The sequence below is a fragment of the Chelonia mydas genome, chromosome 9 (assembly GCF_015237465.2).
Source record: "Chelonia mydas isolate rCheMyd1 chromosome 9, rCheMyd1.pri.v2, whole genome shotgun sequence".
NCBI lineage: Eukaryota > Metazoa > Chordata > Testudines > Cheloniidae > Chelonia > Chelonia mydas.
The window spans coordinates 60,108,420-60,130,095 of record NC_057855.1 but is presented as its reverse complement, the minus strand read 5'-3'; the positions used below and the strand labels follow the sequence as shown (position 1 = coordinate 60,130,095).

General features: G+C 51.7%; 2 protein-coding genes across 6 annotated transcripts in view; one reads left to right on the top strand and one right to left on the bottom strand.

Annotated features, from left to right (window-relative positions):
• ZDHHC9 (zinc finger DHHC-type palmitoyltransferase 9) overlaps positions 1 to 7,823 on the top strand; it is a 37,613-nt gene extending 29,790 nt beyond the window's left edge. For 3 of the 4 annotated variants that reach the window (XM_007063806.4, XM_043521965.1, XM_043521967.1), the window contains 6 exons: positions 1,719 to 1,856; positions 2,014 to 2,062; positions 2,345 to 2,447; positions 3,033 to 3,136; positions 3,781 to 4,012; positions 5,230 to 7,823. In XM_007063806.4, coding sequence (XP_007063868.2) covers positions 1,719 to 1,856; positions 2,014 to 2,062; positions 2,345 to 2,447; positions 3,033 to 3,136; positions 3,781 to 4,012; positions 5,230 to 5,334 — 731 coding nt within the window. In that variant the 3' untranslated portion in view covers positions 5,335 to 7,823. The remainder of the gene's footprint in view (positions 1 to 1,718; positions 1,857 to 2,013; positions 2,063 to 2,344; positions 2,448 to 3,032; positions 3,137 to 3,780; positions 4,013 to 5,229) is intronic. The other variant, XM_043521966.1, reaches the window with a different exon arrangement.
• A 573-nt stretch (positions 7,824 to 8,396) lies between these two features.
• SASH3 (SAM and SH3 domain containing 3) overlaps positions 8,397 to 21,676 on the bottom strand; it is a 30,797-nt gene continuing 17,517 nt past the window's right edge. For both annotated transcript variants that reach the window (XM_007063807.4, XM_043521968.1), the window contains exons 5-8: positions 20,617 to 20,780; positions 18,716 to 18,922; positions 11,127 to 11,277; positions 8,397 to 10,494 (exon numbers count right to left, since the gene is read on the bottom strand). In XM_007063807.4, coding sequence (XP_007063869.1) covers positions 10,316 to 10,494; positions 11,127 to 11,277; positions 18,716 to 18,922; positions 20,617 to 20,780 — 701 coding nt within the window. In that variant the 3' untranslated portion in view covers positions 8,397 to 10,315. The remainder of the gene's footprint in view (positions 10,495 to 11,126; positions 11,278 to 18,715; positions 18,923 to 20,616; positions 20,781 to 21,676) is intronic.

Sequence of the window (21,676 nt, the reverse complement as noted above, 5' to 3'; positions counted from 1 at the left end):
AAATTCCATCCCATTTCTATTACTCCAGTTTTCAAGGTCGTCCAAATCTTCTTGTGTGGTATTCTGGTCCTCCTCTCTATTAGCAACACCTCTCAACTTCGTGTCATCTGCAAATTTTATTAGCACACACCCACTTTTGTGTGAAGGCCATTAATAAAAATGTTAAATACAATCGATTTGAAGACCAATCCCTGACGAACTCCAGTAGTAACCTCCCTCTGGCCTGACAGTTCACCTTTTCAGTATGCAGTCTCCCCACTAACCAATTCCTTGTCCACATTTAAATCTCATAGTAATCCCATCTTCTCCAATTTAACTAATTATTTCCATGTGGAACTGTATCAAATGCCTTACTGAAATCCAGGTGGATTTGATCTGCCTCAGATCCTACCCCATTTACACTGATGTTCACTGTTTGTTATCCAGTCGCTGTTAACTTTTTTGGTGAAAATTGAAACAAAAAAGGCATTTAATGGTTAAGCCATTACTGTCTTTCTTTCCTCATTGAGTAGTGGGCCTACCCTGTCTTTGGTCTTCCTCTTGCTTCTCACATATTTGTAAAATGTTTTCTTGTTACCTTTTGTGTCCCTACCTAGTTTTATCTTGTTTTTTGTCTTTGCCTTTCTAATTTTGCCCCGACATGCTTTTTTTAATATTCATAATAATTTAATAATTTGACTTAGTTTCTACTAGTATCACTGTTTTTTGGGTTCGAAGATCTCCTGGTTAAGCCAAAGTCATCCCCTACATATTTCCCATCTTTCCTATGCATTGAGATGGTTTGCTCTTGTACCCTTAATAATGACTCTTTAAAATGAAGCAGATGTTCTCTTGGGGGAAGAAATAATATGTGATCATGGAATTAAAGACTGTCATAATATGTGGCATACAGGAGGCAAATTAAGGTTGCATGGGAAAGCTTAATTCTGGCATTTCCTAACTTTTGAGTGTTTGACTTTGTAACCTTAATAACATTCTTCTAAAGTTGTGTGTGTGTGTGTAATTAATAAATATATCCTCCACCTTTATCTGCAACAGCTGTGAGCTGCACACTGTGGGAAGCTAAGAGGATGAAGGGGAGCAGTTGCTGATTTTTGTAACTGAAATAGACACTAGGTTAATGGGGCTGAGCGGGTTATATCTAATACCAGAAACAAACGGCAGTGCACTCTGGGAGCAGGAACAGCAGTGCTCAGTATACTTCCCGTAGAGCTGAATACCCGACTAGAAGTGACCTCAGTGCTTCAGGAGCACTCTGCTCAGTGGAGGAGCTTTGCTAGCCCCTTTGCCTGGTTCTGTAGGAGGATGGGGTCTCTACCTGGGGACACGCTCAGGCCCATGTATCAACCACGCTCTCTGTCTTTGTGGTAGATGGAGGGGGTCCTCAAACTCTTCACTTGTGGCATGGGGTGTTGGTCTGGAAAAGGCCAGGTATCTCCACACTAGAGGCCTTCCTCTTCCAGGGCTGCAGCATGGGGGAGTGTTTCCTGTGCAGAGGAGCAGGGTAGGAAGTGTTCTTCCCACAAGATCCTTCCCCTGGAGACTAGCCTGGTACAATCTGGGAGCGCTTTCTGCTGATGGAAGCACAGGAAATGGAAGCCCCTTGGCTTGGGCTAGGGCTTCCCCAGCTGTGGTGGTGGGATGTGTTAGCAGGGCTTGGGTGCCCCTGCCTCGCCCCACGCTGCAGGTGTGCTGACGTCCTTCTCTTGCTCCCCCAGAGCGCTTTGACCATCACTGCCCCTGGGTTGGGAACTGCGTGGGGAAGAGGAACTACCGCTACTTCTACCTCTTCATCCTCTCGCTCTCACTCCTCACCATCTACATCTTCACCTTCAACATCGTCTACGTGGCGCTCAGTGAGTCCTGCCGGTGGGGGGCTCAGCGTGGGGAGCTGTGCTGTCGGGGTGGGGGTTGGGTCAAGATCAGCACAGAAAATCAATAGATTGGAGGAGGCACGAGACCTGTCTTCTTGGACAGCGCTGTACATTAACCTCTCTCATTTGTGTTGCCCAGAGTCCCTGAAGATTGGCTTCCTGAACACGTTGAAAGAGACCCCTGGAACATATCTTTCCCCGCCGCATGGAGCATACCTGCCTTTCCGACCCCTCTGCCCTGGTGGGGGAGGGAGGTGTGTGACTTGTGTGTAGAGTCTCCCCACAGGCTTACTGGAGGTTTTCTTTTTAATTGGGGGGTGGGAGTGGCTATAGGCTGTGGGGCGATGGGAGAGGAGCGGGTCCATGTGTTTAGGGGGAGCAGAGGGGAGCGACACAGAGTGTCATGAAGCAGGGTCAGTGGAAGATGGGTGCTGTGCCATGGGGTTCTGAATCCTTAACCAGCTGCTCACGGTCCTGGAGGTGCTTATCTGTTTCTTCACCCTCTGGTCAGTGGTGGGGTTAACCGGATTCCACACCTTCTTGGTGGCTCTGAACCAGACGACCAACGAAGACGTGAGTGATGTTCCCCACTCTCTCCTATCTGTGTGCTTGCCCCTCCCCAGCTCCTCTTCAGAGCCATCTTCTCCCCGCCCCCCACTTTTCATCAGTTCATCACTGGGTGAATTCCCCTCACACACAGCAAGGCCAAACCCCAGGCGCAGGCTGGGGTGAAGGGAGGGCATACATCCAGGGCAGCACACGGGTTCAATGCTGCCACAGGCCCCAGAAATGCAATTTAGGTCAACCCAAGCTTATTCTGAGGCCTCCTTGGGCCTGCTGCTCAAGAATGGGGAGGGCCCAAATCCCCTCTCTTCAGCCCCTGCCGAGCCAGTGGATGCACAAGGAGTCTGGGACCCCACTTTCAGTCCCCAGGGGGCTAGGTTCGTGCTAGGGCTGATGGTCTCCATGTGTCAGCAATGGAAATAACAGGGTCCAAGCCCTGCTCTGAGAGGCAGCCAGAACCCATGCGGTGTGTAACCGCGATGAGGGGCACCTGTGCAGTGCCCTAGTGCATCAGTCAGTGGAGCTGAATGCTCGAGAGCCCTGGTCTGGCAGGGAGCTCATACCCAGTCTCTTTGGGGTATTCTCTGCTTGCAGATTAAGGGGGCGTGGACTGGGAAGAACCGGGTGCAGAATCCCTATAGCCATGGGAACATTGTGAAGAACTGCTGTGAAGTGCTGTGTGGGCCACTGCCCCCCAGGTAAGAGCTGGGGAGCAATTGCAGGCTTGCATGGCACGTGGGGCTGGAGGGGCACTGGGTCACAGATGCAGGTGTCTGTGGCATAAGCCCTTGCCTTGCCAGCCCATTACACAGTGGGGGACTGTTCAGCCATGCATGGCTTCCTCTAGGTGAAAGGGGAGTGGTGTCTGTACTCAAAACCTGAGGGAGAGGGGACCTTCTGTATGCGCTTGTAGTGAGGCAAGCTTGTGCTGCCCTTCATCCTTCCTTAGCCAAGGGGCAGCTCCTCTCCCTAGGGGCGTCGGCCTGGCAAGAGACTTTGTCCCGGGGAACTGGCCTTTGCTCCTGGCCTCCCAGCCTTACCTCGAGGTTTCAGGCCTTTGCTCAGGAGTTCGGTGCACTATCTCACATGGGGCTCTGGTGCTGACCGGGGAGCAGAGGAGCTTCTGTTTCTGTGAGCCATGCAACCAGAACAGACACATGCCTGTGGCGTTTGCCGCATCAGTGCCCCTCCCCTGGCAGCCGCCTTGTTCCTGTCCTCGCAGCAGGGATTGCCTTGGGCGAGGCCGGGCTGTGCTCTCAGGCCCTCCCCCGCCACCCCTCCCCAGGCCTGCCTCGGGTGAGGGAGGGCTGTGCCCTCAGCCTCCCCACTCTGTTCCTTGCAGTGTGCTGGACAGACGGGGCATCTTGCAGCAGGAGGAGAGCGGTGCGCAGGGGGACAGCAGCACGCGGGGGCCCAGCACTCAGGAGCCCGGCGCACCGGAGAAGAGCAGCACTCAGGAGCCCGGCGCACCGGAGAAGAGCAGCACTCAGGAGCCCGGTGCTACTCAGGTGCTCGGTGCTCAGGCAGTGGGCAGCACTCGGGAGGGCAGCAGCAGCCCCACGCGTCAAAGTACGGTAAGTGACCCTCTTCCCCATGCGGCCAGATGCCCTGTACTCCTCTCCGGCTGGTGATGGTAGCCATAAGCTCCAGCTCTAGCCAGGAGGACAGACAGGGCTGAGAACAACCTGCAATAGGGAGAGTGAGGCAGCTGTCCTTGGAGTAAAGCTAGGTCCTGAGCTGAGGGATCTCCTGGAAGGAGTCTTGCTGCAGAGATGATGCTGGCAGGGGGGTGTCCGTGAGTGGGGGAGAGCAGGGCAGCTGCAAAGCATCTTCCAAGCAGCTGGGCTCCTTTGCACTCTCCTGTGGCACCCTGAAGGCAGGTGTGGTCAGCTGGGGGCTATCATCCTGGGAATCACCGCCTGCCAGTGTTGGCAGTAGCTGGCCCAGATCCGGGCACTCACTGCAGTAGGAGGAAGCCGTGGTGAGTGAGCAGGGGGCCCAGAAGGCTGGGCCCCGGCCTGATTTATCACTCGCTCTGGAGCCCTTTTTCCTCCCCATATTTCCATCTCTGGGTGAGGGTGTTATGGCAGCACCTGTTTCTGCAGGGCAGCTCTATCTCTTGGAAGCCTGAATAATCCACTTGCTCCCGGTTCCATGGGCCCCTTTCCCCCTCTCTGATCCGGCTCCTCCACTCGCCCTACAGCAGCACTCAGTGGTGCCAAACCTGAACTGGGAGTGTAACCTCATGAGAGAGAACAGTGGCCGAGGGGGCTGCTGGGCTCGTTGGAAGCAGGGGGGCAGGCAGGGGCAAATAGAGAGTTCCCTCTTCCACTCTTCACCCGGCCCCTCTAACCTTGGCCTGCAGGTGAAGAAAGGCAAGCAGGAGCCTGAAGCCATTGCTGGCCATGGCGGAAGCAGCAGGGAGAGAGAAGAGGTGTTGAAGCTATAGGACAATGTTGGGGCAGGAACAAATAGGGATAAATTGTCCTTGAACAAACTGAGTTTAACAAGCAGAGGAAGGAGGCTCTGCAACAGTCTCTCAGTAGGAGCAGTGGGGCAAACAGCCCAGCCTGATAGATTGAATAGGATTACATGACAGGATGGCCTGCAATAGCTGGGACTGAACTGAGTGATGCAGGAGGGCCCTTCCCGTCCCCTGTTCCCATCCCTGCTTGACCTCAATGGGCGGGGTTGTCGAAGGCAGACTGCTGTTGCCTGTGGTTTTGGAGGGAAAGACACACTGTGGGTTTGGGAGTGTCTGCTCCATCCCATTACTCTCTCCTCTTCCCAGGTCCCCATGCTGCCGCTGAGCCCCACTGGGATGCCAGAGGAGACTCAACCTTCTGCTGTGGAGCTCCCAGCACAGACCCGGGACGATGGGCCAACTGAGCACTAACCTCTGCTCAAAAGGAGAACATTGTTTGTTCTGTCCAATCAATGCCAGAAGTGATTGCCAGGCGGAGAAGGCCGGCTGGCTGGCAGGCAAGCAGACCACCCCTCACTGAGGGGAGCAGATGGGCTGGCTGGCAGGCGATTCCTCACGGCCATTTTGCTTTAGTCTTTATTCACCTTGATTGTGGACAGGAGTGCGCCTGGCCCAGGTCATTGCCAATGGATTCAAAGAGTGAGCAGAGCATGTCAGTCATTGGTACAGACCTTTACCCTTGCAGCTGGTCTCGGAACAGGCTGAAGTAGGACTTCTCACTCTGCAGTTGGTCCTTAGTGCTAAATGCTAGCCTGGCCATGGCCCTCTCTTTCTGCCCCAGCAGTCATCTCTGACGTCGGCAGCTGCCCTGCAGTGGAGTGGCAGGATTGAGGAATCATGATGGGAAGGTGACTGTGACCATGGCAGTGTTCGTCTCTCTCCCTCCCCCTTCTCCCTCCGTCTCTGGCATTATTTTATTGTTTAAGGTGGTGGGGTGGCCAGGAAATACTGTCTTGGTGCCAACAGGGCCAGAAACACCTGGGCAGGCATTCCACCTGGAGATGGTTTTCTGTAGCTTCCTTCCCAAACTTCCCCATTAGTGACTAGCAGGCATTAGAGGTCCTTGAACAATCATGGAGTGGGCAGCCTCCTTTGCCCTTTGGGGAGTGCACCTTTCACTGCAGGAGTGTCGGGAGAGAGCAATGCCAGGGGCAGAGCTCGCTACTCTCTTAACCCTGCACCAGCTGCAGAGCAGTTGCACCAGGGAATCATGAGGGAAGAGCCCTCTTGGGTCATTTGCACTCTGTTCCTGGGGCCAGGGCAGGATTTGTTCCCTAGTGCCTTGTCAACTCTTGTGTTTGCTGCCCCAGGCAGTGGGGCTTCCACCCCTTGGCTGGGGAGGCTGTGCCCCCATTGAAGTAAATGGTGAAAAGCTCTTTCCCTCTCTCTGCCCCGGTTGGCTCTGAACTCCCTTTGTCAGGAGGAGCCTAGGCCTCACTGCAGTATTCCAGGGCCCCCACGTGCTTTTCCACCTGGAGCAGCTCTGGCTGCAAGGGGTTCCGCCAGCTGGGGCAGGGGACAGGCGGGCCGTTCACGGGGGCTGTTGCCTTGGGAGAAGGAACTCTATGGAGTCTGACTCCTTTCTCCTCCTGTCTGCATGAGCCAGGCTCCTGGGGGCTCCCAGTCTCAGCTCGAGGGCTGCTGTGAGGCAGCTTAGCCATCTCCTTTGTGCCATCTTCCCTCCCTGTCTGCCACCAAGAGATGTTGGGTGGGGCTAAAAGGAGGAGCCCTTCTGTGGCACCCCCCATGCGCCCCTGGGGGAGGGGTGTCCCCTGCCCGTCTGTCTGTTGTAATTCCCCGTCTCTGCTTAGGGGGAATGCCTGATTCTGCTCAAGAGGGCACTCTTATTCTCTTATTCCGCGCCACTTGTGGTATGTCCTAGGGTGAGACCCTGGCGTGGAGGGAGGGAGGAATTGGGGTCACTGAGGCGTCTGACCTGCTTCCCCCCAAGCTTGAGGCAGGAGCCCCCCCATCTTGACCCACATTTACTGGCCTGTTAGTAATTAATTCTCAGAACGGTCTGTCTCAGCTGGCATTGGAGGTGATCCTAGCATGAGAGACCTGCACTGTGCCCTGTCTCCCAGCATTCCCCGTACAGCAGGTGTGTGCTGAGAGTCCTGAAGGGCAGTGCTCTGCAGAGTAGAGGGGAGGTTGGAGCTGTCCTACCTCTCTGGCTTGAGGGCAGCACTGTTGAGATCTGGGGGCAGGATTGTTCCTGTTCCTCCCTTGGCTGTGTGGCCCGGCTTCTTGTCCCATTCAGCCTTAAAGCTCCCACTCTATGCTAGCTTGATGCAAGTGGGATGGCCAGGATAGAAGGCACAGAGGCATTCCCACTTCCCCCCCATCTCTATAGTTGAGCACAGTTCAAAATTGCTGTCTCCCTTAGCTTCAGCTGGAGTGTGTTGTCCCCTCGAGAACTGTCCCCTCTTCTCCTGCTGGGAGAGCACAGAGGAGGAGCCTTGAGTCTGGCTGGCCCCTCTGAGCTCACCCACCCCGTGCCAGGTTCTGGGCTCTCCACATCCCTCCTCACGGAAGACTTAGTCCTGTGGGTGGGACTTGTCCTGGCTGCATAGGCTCAGCGCTCTGCCACTCCAGTGGTGCTCCACTCCCGGCCCATGCTAATGCCCCCTGCCTGCTGGGGACTGTGTTGGAGGCTACAGCCAAACTTTTCCACCTGCCCCCAACATGCTACCGACCAAATCTCAAACTTGTTGCAAAAAATGTATTTTTGTTTTTACTAATCTATTTTCTGATGTACTGTGTCAAACTCTGCCTACTGGGGGGGGCCCTCTGGTACCTCTTGCACGGTGGCTCCTTGTCTGATCCGTTAAGTTTCTCAATGAAGGAAGTTTTTTTTGTTTTTTGGATTTTTTAAACAAATGAAGGAATCCTAATCAGTTTGAAAGCCTCTGAGCTGTGGTCTCTTCCTGTGTATGTCTGTCTGTCAACTCTCTTTCCTGAAGCATCCCTTACTCCGGAGAGCCAGAGGGACTGGGCCCTGTTTGTAAAGAACCATATTTTCAGATTTTACTCAGTGTGTTTTAATGTCATTGGGGCAGCTCCGGACCCTTGTGGGGAGCTCTTGGCAATACGTGACTGAAGGGAAAGTCGGCTGGTTGGGCTGAGCTTGTGGGGTGGGGATTGAGAATGATCTTGTGCTAGCTGCACATGGTGGGATTGTGGGGGAGAAAATGGAGCAGGTTTTAAAAAAAAAAAAAACCTGTTCTGAAGAGAGGAAGAACAAAGGCTCCTGGACCTGCTGTAGAAGTGGGGAGCCCTTTTGCCAAGAAAAATTTGCATGCTGGGGGATAGGAGGGAGGCAGCATCCTCTCCACCTGGGGTCTGTCTTCCAACTGGCTGAAGCACAAGGAAAAATGGCCTTGTACTAACTTCCCCCTGAGAGAGGGGAGACCCCAAGGGTCCCAAGCCCTTTCACTAAGCCTGTGGTGCAGGCAGGAGGCCGACACACAAAGTTGCAGGTTAGAGCACGTTTTATTGGGGTCAAGCACAAGGGATTGAATTCAACACCCAAACCTACATTACTGCAACAGAAAGGCAGAGATTTTACGGGCACAGGAGTCCTGGAATTCAGGGCTAAGCTTGCCACAGACATGGGGCCAAAGGTGACTCTGCTGTAAGCAGATGTATCTCCCATCAGCATTAGTGGGTGTTGTAGCCCTTTACTCCAGGACTGGAATTGGCCTATTACCCAGTCACTCAGCATATTCTGTGGGTAACAGCATATGGGTGCAGCTCCAGTGCAAGACTATTTCCTGCCCTTTTAACATAAGCTAACCGAAGAACTCTTGGTGCAGCCACATTGTGCCAAAGCTGGCCCAGCCCTTTTGTCCTGGGACAAGCCCCAATAGAACCCAACCTGCTTGCTTTCTAAAGCTAGGTGGGCTCTTGTTGCTCTTAATGCAGCACCCTCTTGCATCCATCAGCTGCATCCGTAATCGACGTGCCCCAACGCTGCAGTGTTAGTCTGTCAGGGACAGCCCTGAACAGGGGTGTGAGCTCTGTAGGAACACATGAATTCACATTGGGGGTGCCCCCATTCTCTGCTGCACAGGGGGCTCTTGAGCAGTTGTGGGCCCGGGGACTGAGCACCAAGGATCGCTTCAAACAAACCAACTCAGTATCGGCTTCCTCGGTGCACACTCAGTGTGTGCCCTCCCAAGGCAGCTGTTCCGATGCACAGAATGGCCACACACTGGGGAATGTTGCGAGCACAATGCAGGGCCTTTCCGACACAAGGTGCTGTCTTTCCGACCAGCTTCCTAAACAAGTTTCTGCTGGCCTGAGCCAGGTCGGCCTCAGTGGGCATGTGTGGCAGGCTGGAGTGATGGCTTGGTCTGTTGCTGCAGTGAGCTGGCCCGCGCCTTTGGCTGGGGGAGCTGCTGCAGCCTGGCCATATTTCTAATAACTCAATGTCCTGTGATGAGGAATGGCAAAGCCCCTGGAGCCAAACCCTCTGCTTTCTGGCCAAGCTGGTCGCCACATGGCTAGGCTCTGCCTTGCAAGGGACTCGCCCCTTTCTGAGGAATGCCAGCTTGGGAGGCTACGGACTTCTGCTCCCAGCGCTTGCTGAGCCTTGATGGCGAGGATCCTGCGTGGCACCCATCGCCCTGCTCTGCTGTCTGTCCCCCTCCACCACCCTGAGAGTTGCATTAGAAACACAATGGTCTCACTTCTTGTTCAGTTCCCGGCTCCCTCACCCTGTTAGCACCAGCTCTTAGGTTACCTGTAGCCTCCCTTGCAAAGAGCCTCTGACGCCAGGGAGCTTCAGCTGCAAGTGGGCATCTCCCATTGCATAGTCTCAGACACCCTCGTGGATAAACTGTGTGGCTTTGCATTGCCCAGGAGCTTCCTGGATCCTTCCCATTCAAAGGGTGTCCTGCTGACTGAGGCCTCGGCCATTTGGTAAGGCCAGGCAGAGGGTGTGGGCAGACCACAGTGGGTGCCAGGCAGAGGGACAGGAAAACACCTGTTCATGGCTAATCCACAGGCTCTGAGGCTGGAGTTTCTAACGGAGATGCTGGAGGATGAGGGCTGAGCTATTTGCAGAAGCAGGTCCTTTGTCTTTGATAGGAGTGCAGAGAGGGGTCCCGTGCAGCTCCCAAAGGGGAGATGTATCCTGGGGTGGGGACCTAGGCAGCTGCCCCATGGAACCATAAAACAGCCCCAGTGTCTTCCCCTGCAGGGCTCACATGAGTGTTCCCAGCGTGGGGGTGGTCACTTGTGGTCCAGGAATCTCCCCAGATGTTGGTCGGGGTAGAGTGTGCCCCTGGGGTGTCTTGTCCTGTCCTCCCTGCTCTGCAGGCTCAGTCCCTGATGTGGTGTAGTGCTGGGAGGACAGTGCTGGGGCAGGGAGGGGACAGGCTCAGGAGGACTATTCTAGAGAGAGGGTCTGAAGTTGCTCCTCTGTGCTGTTCAGCTCCATCTCATCCCGGCCACTCTCCAGTGTCTCAGATCCTTCGAAGCAGCCCGAGTCGCGGGGAATGTCCCCTTTTGGGTCTGAGGTGGCAGGTTGCAGCTCCGAGCTCTCTCCTTCCTCAGCCTCACTGGCTGCTGCAGGGGGGAGAGAAGCCAAAGCGTTAGAGGCTAAAGGGCATGGGCTGCTTCCCAGGGAGCTCTGAGCAGGGCCCAGCCTGCCCTTGGCTGGGCCAAGCTGGGGGTGGGAGGGTGAGGCTGCTCCCTGCATGCTCAGGGGCTGTGCAGAGGCATTCTGGGTAATAAGATATGACTTGCTGTAAGTCTAGCCAGCTGCACTGGGTGAGGCCCCCTGGCTTATTCTGTCACTTGTGCTGCTTCTCCCCCAGGCGCACAGAGCAGCTGGGATGTCTCCTGGTGGCTCGCCCTTGCTTGGCACTGAGGTGGCTGCTTGGCAGAGCACTTGCCATGTGGGATGTAATTTGAACACTGGCTGTGGTAGAATGCAGGGCACTCCTGGCTCTGGCTGCCAGCTGGGGCCCTGTAGGGAAAGTCTGTCCTAGTGGCTAAGAGTCAGTGGATACAGCCCACCTGCAGACTCCTCTGCTTCCCATGCCCTTGAACGGTGGATGTCTGTGCCCATAGCAGCAGGTGGATTCCAGGGAAGGGCCAGACCTGGCCTGGAGCTTACTGGCTGTTATAGAGCAACTGCCCACAGGGGAGAGGTCTCTGGGTGCAGGAAGGTAGCAGAGCGGGTGTTTGCCTCTTACCGTCATAGTCCAGCAGCAGGTCAGCAGCTGTGAGCAACTTGGCACGATGCTGGGGGTCCATGATGTTTAGCTCATTCAGGTGGGTCTCCCGCAGCTCCTTGAAGTCATCCAGGGTCTGGTAGCCATTCAGTAGCAAGGTGGAGATGTGCTCCTGGGGACAGAGACAATCAACCTCACACAGCTAAGCCTGTAGAGCGTATATCCTTGGAGACACTCATCTAGCCTTTGTATCCCTCAGCTGAGAGCTTCACCCTAGGCAGACTTGGGCTCCAGGATCTCAACTTTCATTTAAAAACCCTGTTCCTAGCACATGAGATTGCAAAAATCCCCGTGCAAAGAGGAACAGTGTGATCACTGCAGTGAGATCTGCCAGCTGGGTATTGAATGGCCCTCTTACTGCAAGGGCCGATGCTAGTCTTATCATGGCCTTTAACCCTTGTCAGTATTAACTAGTTTGTTGCCAATTTGATTAACAGGAACAGATGTAGGTTCCAAGGCCAGAGGGGCCCACTGTGATTGTCATAAACATACAGCTAAGGGTAGCATAAAATCCCTCCTTTACCTGAAAGGGGGTAAGAAGCTCAAATCACCTGGTTGGTACCTGACAAAAAGGACCAATAAGAAAAGAAGATACTTTCAAATCTCGGGGGGCGAGGTTTTGTTTGTGCTCTCTTTGTTGTTCCCTCTCAGGACAAAGAGAGAGACCAAGCAGGTAACCCAGCTCCTACTGAAATGATACATTTAAAATTACAGAAATTGTAAGTAATAGCAAGGAATTGCGTTAGATTATCTTTTGTTTTAGCATAGGGAAAATGCACAAGCTAAGAGGGAGGTTTATTCCTGTTCTTGTAACTTTGAAGTTGAGCCTAGAGGGGAATCCTCTGTGCTTTAAATCTTTTTATTATTCTGTAAAATTACTTTCCATCCTGATTTTACAGAGGTGCTTCTTTTACTTTTTTCTTTATAATAAAGTTCTTCTTTTAAGAACCTGATTGGTTTTTAGTGTCCTAAAAACCCAAGGGTCTGGTCTGTGCTCACTTTGTTAACCTATTGGTTGGTATATTATTCTCAAGCCTCCCCAGGAAAGGGGATGAAGGGGCTTGGGGGGATATTTTGGGGAAATAGGAACTCCAAGTGGCCCTTTTCCTGAATCTTTGTCTAAATCACTTGGTGGTGGCAGCAATACCGTCCAAGGACAAGGAAAGGATTTGTGCCTTGGGGAAGTTTTTAACCTAAGCTGGTAGAATTAAGCTTAGGGGGTCTTTCATGCGGGTCCCCACATCTGTACCCCAGAGTTCAGAGTGGGGAGGGAACCCTGACAGTGATCATCTAGTCTGTCTTCCTGTACAGCACAGACCAGAGAACTGCCCCAGAATAATTCCTAGGGCAGATCTTTTAGAAAAACATCCAGTCTTGATTTAAAAATGGTCAATGATGGAGAATCCACCATGATCCTTGCTAAATTGTTCCAATGGTTAATTACTCTCACAGTTAAAATTTACAACTTATTTCTAGCTTGAATTTGTTTAGCTTCAACTTCCAGCCATTGGATCGTGTTAGACCTTTCTCTGTAAGACTGAAGAGCCCATTATAAAGATTTGTTCCCCATGTAGATACTCAGACTGGGATCAAGTTACTCCTTAACTTTCTCTTTGTTAAGCTAAACAGATGGAGCTCTCTGAATCTGTGACTCTAAGGCAGGTTTTCTAAGCTTTTAGGGTATGTCCACACTGCAATAAAATACCCCATGGCACTGAATCCCAGAGCCTGGCTCAATTGACTTGGGCACACAGGGCTAAAAATAGCAGAGTAGACTTGGGAGGTGGGGAGGCATCTACATTCCTCTTTTTAGCCCCACAGCTCCAGTCAATTGGCCGGGCTCTGAGACGTGGTGCCATGGGTCTTTTAGCGCAGTGTAGCTATACCCTTAGTCATTCTTATGGCTCTTCTCTAAACCTTCTCCAGTTTTCCAACATCCTTCCTGAACTGTGGACACTAAAACTGGACACAGGATTCTAGCAGCGGTCGCACTAGTGCCAAATACAGAGGCAAAATCACCTCTCTGCTCCTACTTGAGATTCCCTGTTCATACATCCCAGTATCACATTAGCTCCTTTGGCCACAGCATCATCATGGGAGCTTGTGTTTAGCTGATTAGCTGCCACAACTCCAAATCTCCTTCAGAATCCCTGCTTCCCAGGCCAGAGTCCCCCATCCGGTAAGTATGGCCGACACACTCTGTTCCCAGATGAATATAACATGTATTGTTTGCTTGTGCGCAGTTTACCAAGCAATTCAGGTCACTCTGAATCAGTGACCCTTCCTCTTCATTATTTATTACTACCCCTATTTTTGTGTCATCTGCAAACTTTTTCAGTGATTTTTATACTTGTTTTCCATGTCATTGATAAAAAGGTCAGATAGGAAACACACCTGCTCAATGACGATTCCCTGTTTACAGTTACATTTTGAGGCCTATCAGTTAGCCAGTTTTTAATCCATTTAATGTGTGCCATGTTAATTTGATGATATTCTAGAGCTTTTTTTTAAATAAAAATGTGTGGTACCAAGTCAAATCCCTTACAGAAGTCTATTACATCAACACTATTATCTTGATCAACAAACTTGTAATCTCATCAAAAAAAGATATCGTTAGTTTGACAGGCTCTGTTTTCCATAAAGCCATGTTGATTTGCATTAGCCTACTTTAAATTTCTATTAATCAAGTCCTGTATCAGCCACTCCATTATCTTGGTGGGATCGATGTCAGGCTGACAGGCCTATAATTACCCAGGTCATTCCATTTTCCTTTTTTAAAAATTGGAACATTAGCTTTCTTCCAGTCTTCTAGAACTTCCCCAGTGCTCTAAGACTTATTACAATCAACATTAACATCCAGTGAGCTCCTCAGCCAGTTCTTTTAAAACTCTTGGATGCAAGTTATCTGTATGTGCTGATTTAAAAATGTCTGACTTTAATAGCTTCTATTTAATATCCTCCAGAGATACTACTGGAATGGAAAGAGTGCTATTGTCACAATATGATGAGACTATATCATTATTTTTCCTTAGATAATGAAACCTTTTGCCTTTTATACATTATTATTGATAATTCTACCATTTCCATCTAGTATGGACCAATACTATTATCAGGATTCTTTTTGTTCCTAATGTATTTGAAAAACTCCTTATTGTCCTTAATTCTGAAGGCAATTGAGTTTACCTTGTGTCCCTTTGCTTCCCTTATCAGTTTTCTACAACGCGTAACTTCTTATTTAAATTCATTTCTATCGACTTCCCCTTTCTTCCATTAGTTATATATTATAGATCAAGCTGATGCGTTTATTCCACAATCCCAACTGCCTCCCATTCTTTCTCAGGTGCCAGAATTTCCAGCTGTCTCTGCTTGGCTACCCAAACCTCCAGCTACCTCCTAGCAGTTTCTACTGCACTGTTACTCACTATCAATCTAATATCTGGTGGCAGCTTGAGAGCTGAAAATGTGGGGGCAGGTGAAAACTGAATTTAATCTACACACTAAATAAACTACTTAATCAGTTAATGCAGAGGTGAGGCTGCCTAGTGCTGCCTTGTGTCCCCCGCAGTATATCAAGAATGGTTAAATTGAAACCTCTATAAACCAGCAAATGAAGAGTTAAGGTAACACAAACTTAAACCTCTGAAAATCAGGAAATACAAAATTAAAGGTACACCGCCCCCCCCACCCTAGGCCACCTTAACTCTACCCCCTGGAGCTGGCAATATCCACTGAGAAGGGTTCAGTAACGGGGTGTGTGTGATGATAATAATGAGGAACAAATGATTAAGCAGACGTGCCATGGTTTGTGTTGTGGTCTATAGATAAGAACTGCAGCATTTTGACGCCTTGCACTGCAGCTTCATTCCCCGTGTTTGGTGTGGCTGCACTGAATGGTGCAGGGATCCTATGGAGCAGGTTGGCAGAGCTGTCACTGATATGAGAGATGAACGAGGCTGGGGCTGGTGTCAGTATCGCTGCTCCCTTGAGCCCTGCCTCCCTCCCTGGGCGGGGCTGGCATACCCGCTTGCCCGCCCTGTTCCTGCGCACCCTGCTTTTGCTAAAAAAAGTCAGGGTGGCCGGAACAGGGCTTAAAAAAAGAGATTGTCCCAGCCAAAACAGGACTTAATCTCCACACCGGATTTTAGCACTGAGAGGGAAGAAAACAAAGTAAGAAAGGATACAGCCGTGGGTAGGAGAATGGACATAAGGAGGAAGGGCAGTGTGGATACCAGTCTAATAGGTCATACTGGCTGTAGAATGTCCGTGCCTAATCGGGTAAAGAATGTGAGCGAGGCCAAACAGCAAAAGTTAAGATGTTTGTACCCCAGTGCGAGGAGCCTCGGTAACAAAATGGAGGAACTAGAGCTACTGGTGCAGGAAGTGAAACCAGATATTATAGGGATAACAGAACCATGGTGGAATAGTAGTCATGACTGGACTACAGGTATTGAAGGATATATGCTGTTTAGGAAGACAGCAATAAAGGCGGTGTGGAGTAGCATTGTATATCAATGATGAGGTAGAATGTAAAGAAATAAGAGCGATGGAATGGATAAGACGAGTCCGTCTGGGCAAAAATCACAATGGGGAAGAAAACTACTAGAGCCTCCCCTGGGATAATGCTTGGGGTGTGCTGTAGACTTCCGGGATCTAATTTGGATATGGATAGATCCCTCTTTAATGTGTTTAATGAAGTAAATACTAATGGGAATTGCGTGATCATGGGAGACTTTAACTTCCCAGATATAGACTGGAGGACAAGTGCTAGTAATAATAATAGGGTTCAGATTTTCCTAGATGCGATAGCTGATGGATTCCTCCATCAAGTAGTTGCTGAACCGACTAGAGGGGATGCCATTTTAGATTTGGTTTTGGTGAATAGTGAGGACCTCATAGAAGAAATGGTTGTAGGTGACAACCTTGGTTCAAGTGATCATGAGCTAATTCAGTTCAAACTGAACGGAAGGATTAACAAAAATAAATTGCGACTAGGTTTTTGATTTCAAAAGGGCTGACTTTCAAAAATTAAGGAAATTAGTTAGGGAAGTGGATTGGACTGAAGAACTTATGGATCTAAAGGCAGAGGAGGCCTGGGATTACTTCAAGTCAAAGCTGCAGAAGCTATCGGAAGCCTGCATCCCAAGAAAAGGGAAAAAACTCATAGGCAGGAGATGTAGACCAAGCTGGATGAGCAAGCATCTCAGAGAGGTGATTAAGAAAAAGCAGAAAGCTACAGGAGTGGAAGATGGGAGGGATCAGGAAAAGCTACCTTATTGAGGTCAGAACATGTAGGGATGAAGTGAGAAAGGCTAAAAGTCAAGTAGAGTTGGACCTTGCAAAGGGAATTAAAACCAATAGTAAAAGGTTCTATAGCCATATAAATAAGAAGAAAACAAAGAAAGAAGAAGTGGGACCGCTAAACACTGAGGATGGAGTGGAGGTTAAGGATAATCTCAGCATGGCCCAATATCTAAACAAATACTTTGCCTCAGTCTTTAATGAGGATCTTAGGGATAATGGTAGCATGACAAATAGGAATGAGGATATGGAGGTAGATATTACCATATCTGAGAGAGAAGCGAAACTCGAACAGCTTAATGGGACTAAATCGGGGGGCCCAGATAATCTTCATCCAAGAATATTAAAGGAATTGGCACATGAAATTGCAAGCCCATTAGCAAGAATTTTTAATGAATCTGTAAACTCAGGGGTTGTACTGTATGACTAGAGAATTGAACATAGTTCCTATTTTTAAGAAAGGGAAAAAAGTGATCCGGGTAACTACAGGCCTGTTAGTTTGACATCTCTAGTATGCAAGTCTTGGAAAAAATTTGAAGGAAAAGTAGTTAAGGACATTGAGGTCAATGGTAAATGGGACAAAATAACATGGTTTTACAAAAGGTAGATCGTGCCAAACCAACCTGATCTCCTTCTTTGAAAGTAACAGATTTTTAGACAAAGGAAACGCAGTGGATCTAATTTACCTAGATTTCAGTAAGGCATTTGATATGGTGCCACATGGGGAATTATTAGTTAAATTGGAAAAGATGGGGACCAATATGAAAATTGAAAGGTGGATAAGGAATTGGTTAAAGGGGAGACTACAGCGGGTCATACTGAAAGGTGAACTGTCAGGCTGGAGGGAGGTTACAGTGGAGTTCCTCAGGATCGGTTTTGGGACCAATCTTATTTAATCTTTTTATTACTGACCTCGGCACAAAAAGTGGGAGCGTGCTAATAAAGTTTGCGGATGATACAAAGCTGGGAGGTATTGCCAATTTAGAGAAGGACCGGGATATCATACAGGAGGATCTGGATGACCTTGTAAACTGGAGTAATAGTAATAGGATGAAATTTAATAGTGAGAAGTGTAAGGTTATGCATTTAGGGATTAATAACAAGAATTTTAGTTCTAAGCTGGGGACGCATCAATTAGAAGTAATGGAGGAGGAGAAGGACCTTGGAGTATTGGTTGACCACAGGATGACTATGAGCTGCCAATGTGATATGGCCGTGAAAAAAGCTAATGTGGTCTTGGGATGCATCAGGCGAGGTATTTCCAGTAGAGATAGAGGTGTTAGTACCGTTATACAAGGCACTGGTGAAACCTCATCTGGAATACTGTGTGCAGTTCTGGTCTCCCACGTTTAAGACAGAGAAGGGCTACTAGGATGATCCGAGGAATGGAAAACTGTCTTATGAAAGGAGACTCGAGGATCTTGGCTTGTTTAGCCTAACCAAAGAAGGCTGAGGGGAGATATGATTGCTCTCTCTAAATATATCAGAGGGATAAATACCAGAGAGGGAGAGGAATTATTTAAGCTCAGTACCAATGTGGACACAAGACCAAATGGATATAAACTGGCCATCAGGAAGTTTAGACTTGAAATTAGACGAAGGTTTCTAACCATCAGAGGAGTGAAGTTCTGGAATAGCCTTCCAAGGGAAGCAGTGGGGGCAAAAGACCTATCTGGCTTCAAGATTAAACTCTATAAGTTTATGGAGGATATGGTATGATGGATAACATGATTTTGGCAATTAATTGATCTTTAACTATCCATGGTAAATAGGCCCAATGGCCTGTGATGGGATGTTAGATGGGGTGGGATCTGAGTTATTACAGAGAATTCTTTCCTGGGTATCTGGCTGGTGAATCTTGCCCACATGCTCAGGGTTCAGCTGATCGCCATATTTGGGGTCAGGAAGGAATTTTCCTCCAGGGCAGATTGGAAGAGGCCCTGGGGGTTTTTCGCCTTCCTCTGTAGCATGGGGCACGGGTCACTTGCTGGAGGATTCTCTGCACCTTAAAGTCTTTAAACCATGATTTGGGGACTTCAGTAGCTCAGACATAGGTGAGAGGTTTATTGCAGGAGTGGGTGGGAGAGATTCTGTGGCCTGAATTGTGCAGGAGGTCAGACTAGATGATCATAATGGTCCCTTTTGACCTTAATATCTATGAGTCTGTCTGAGTATGGTCACCCTACCGCTGGTGCCTGTCTGTGCAGGTCGCCTGTCCTCCCCTTCCCCAGAGCCCGTGGCCAGGCTCTCACCTCCAGGTTTATGCGCTCCAGCAGCTCGTGTAAGGTCTTGGGCTTGGGCCGCTTGCTCTTGCTCTGCCCCCGGTTTTTGCGGGCTGGCACTGGCTCCTCGGGGATGATGTCCACGTAGATGAACTTGAAGGAGCCCACTCTGTTGTTTAGCACCCCCGTCCAGGTGCCCACGGGGGGCTTCTCTATGATCCCGATGATGTCCCCTTTCTGGGCCAGACACAAAGAGGAATCCCTTTGAGAATCTCTACCCCTGGCAGGTGGGACAGGGCTGCACTTGTCCCACCTGCGCTGTTGTTGCTGGGTCTGTGCCCACGGGCTCCCCTAGCAGTGGCACTGGTAGGAGCTGGGTGGGAGCCTGGCCCCCCACAGGACAGCTGATGTGCTGCGGGGGACAGCCAGGCAAAGGCACTGGCATTTGTTCCCTGGAGCCTGTCTGTAGCCGTTCCCACGGTTGGGGGTGGATGTCGTCCTCTCTCCTACCCCTGCAGTGAGGAAGGCGAGGGCTGGGGCTGCCTTTGCCAAGCTTTTTTGCCCCACATTTTCCCTACTGGCACCCGCTGGGTCAGCTCCTCTAGTGCCGGATGGGGCTCAGCCAGGTGCTGGCGTTTTAGTACCCTACCAGCCAGCTGCTCAGGGGGGTGGGAGCGCCAGGGAGACCTGAGGAGCTAAGCCAGTGGGAGCACACAGCAGAGACTGAAGCAGAAGAGTCTTGCTGAGGCCCGGTATCCATGGGTGGGAGGTGGTTTGGGGCTGTTTGCCCTGATGCCAAGGCTGCAGTGTTCCCAAGAGTCCATGCAGCACCCTGGACTAGGCTGGCCTAGGAACTGGGAGCCCCTGGTTCAATTCCCTGATCTGCCACAGAGGCCCTGTGTGACCTTGGACAGGCCCATTAGCCTCTCTGGGCTTTGATCCCCCCATGTACACTGGAGCTATGGCCCTGCTGCCTGGAGGGTGGGAGGAGAAACCCATGAGGCCTAAACCCATGATGCTCAGGTGCTGTGATGAAAGGGGGCAGAGTAAGGTGTGCCCCTGACCCAGCCCCTCCCCCCTTATTCTGGGCACTGGGAGGAAGGGGGAGAGGCTAGGGTAATTTCAGCAGCTCTGTGCTGCTCTGGGACCCTGTGTGCCTGGGGAGCCAGCTGTTCTCTGACTCCGTTGTGCTTCAGGATTGACATAGCGGGGCCTGGCTGCAGGGCACAGGGCTGGGTGCTGGGGCTGCTGGCCCCAGTCTACAAGACTGAGCTTTCTATAGCCTGTTAGCCAGTGGTGGTGGCTGGTGGGGCTCTGGGCTGGTGGGGGCAGCAGAGCCAGCACCAGAGCCAGCCTCCCAGCAGTGGAGTTCTGCTCTGCCCAGGGAGCTGCCAGGAGGGGCCTGCCACGGGGGACAGCCTGGGCTTGTGCCTTTGTGATGGCTACAGTGGGCCTGGGGGGTGATCCTGCTGCTGCAATGCAGGCCCCGGTGAGGCTGGAGAAGGCTCTCCTAGAAGCTGGGCCTGTCCAGCCCCTGAGCCATGGGGTGTCTATGCACTGGCTCAGGCCCCGGAGAGCAGCTGAGCCGGGAAGGGGGTGTTAGTCCCAGTTCACGCCGCCTGGCGCCTTGTGGCATGACCTACACCTGTGCAGCATGGGAGTCATGTCTCGCGGGAATGACACACGAAGCACTGCCAAAGGAGTGCTGTACCCTGTACTCTGTTTCCATTCGCACTAGGAGAATGGGCAGCTATGGTAAAGGCCCAGCCCCCACCCACTCAGCTGAGCTGCCAGTAAACCCAGCAGCTCCTCAAGCTGAGCCGGGGAGAGCTGAGGCCAAGCTCTTGTGGACCCGGTGGTGTGTGTTCAGTAATAGATCGTTCTCTCTGCACCCGCCTTCCTCCTGCCCCAGCCGGTCAGGCCTTACTCACCCGCAGCTTCAACGAGTCCCTGTCGTAGGGGCTGGGTGTGAAGTCCGTATGGACCCGGGCTCTCCCGCAGAAAGGGCCGCTGTAGGGCAGGCTGGGCTCCTCCAGCCTCATGCTGTCGCGGTTGCTGCCTGTGGTGCAGGGGCTGGTGCAGCCCAATTCACTTCCTGCAGCAGGGGCAAGATGTCAGCCTCTCCCGCTGTGCCAGCCAGGCCAGGGGTTTTGCTTCCCTTTCCTGAGAGCTGGCCCCACCCAAGGGCAGCCTGTGGCTGGGTAAGTGACTGTGCCTCTGTCCTTTGCACTGGGCTGAGGAGTTTGTTTCCGCTGCGCCTGCCACAACCCTCCAGCTGCCAACGAGCAAGAGCCCCAGTGACACGTGTGAGATCCGCACCTAACACAGGCTCAGGGGTGCCCCTCCCCCACAGTGGGCAGAGCTGGCTCCCCCTGCTCCGCAAGGGACCGTCACCGCCGGGGCACTGCTGCTGCCTGTTCTCTGCACTGTGAAGGAACGCGCAGCTACTTCTCGCCACACCGGGTCAGGAGGCAGGACGAGGCTGCTGAGGGCCTGAGGTGAGGCTCTGCTGCCCGACATCTCCCCCACAACCCCATGAACAGTGTGTAGGGCACGTAGGGTAGCCAACTTTCTAATCACACAAAACCGAACACCCTGCCCCTTCTCTGAAGCCCCGCCCCTTCTCTGAGGCCCCACCCCCCACTAGCTCCATCCCCCTCCTTCCGTCGCTCGCTCTTCCCCACCCTCACTCACTTTCACTAGGCTGGGGTAGGGGGTTGAGGTGCAGGATGGGGTAAGGGCTTTGAGCTGGGGGGTGGGCTCTGGGGTGGGGCTAGGGATGAAGGATTTGGGGTGAGGGAGGGGGCTCCAGGCTGGGGCAGGGGGTTGGGGTGGGGGGTGAGGGCTTTGCCTGGAGGTGGGTCCGGGGATGAGGGGTTTGGGGTGCGGGAGGGGGCTTCGGGCTCCAGGCTGGGCCAGGGGTTTGGAATGCAGAGGAGGGTGAGAGCTCCAGCTGGGGATGTGGGCTCTGGGGTGGGGTGGGGGATGAGG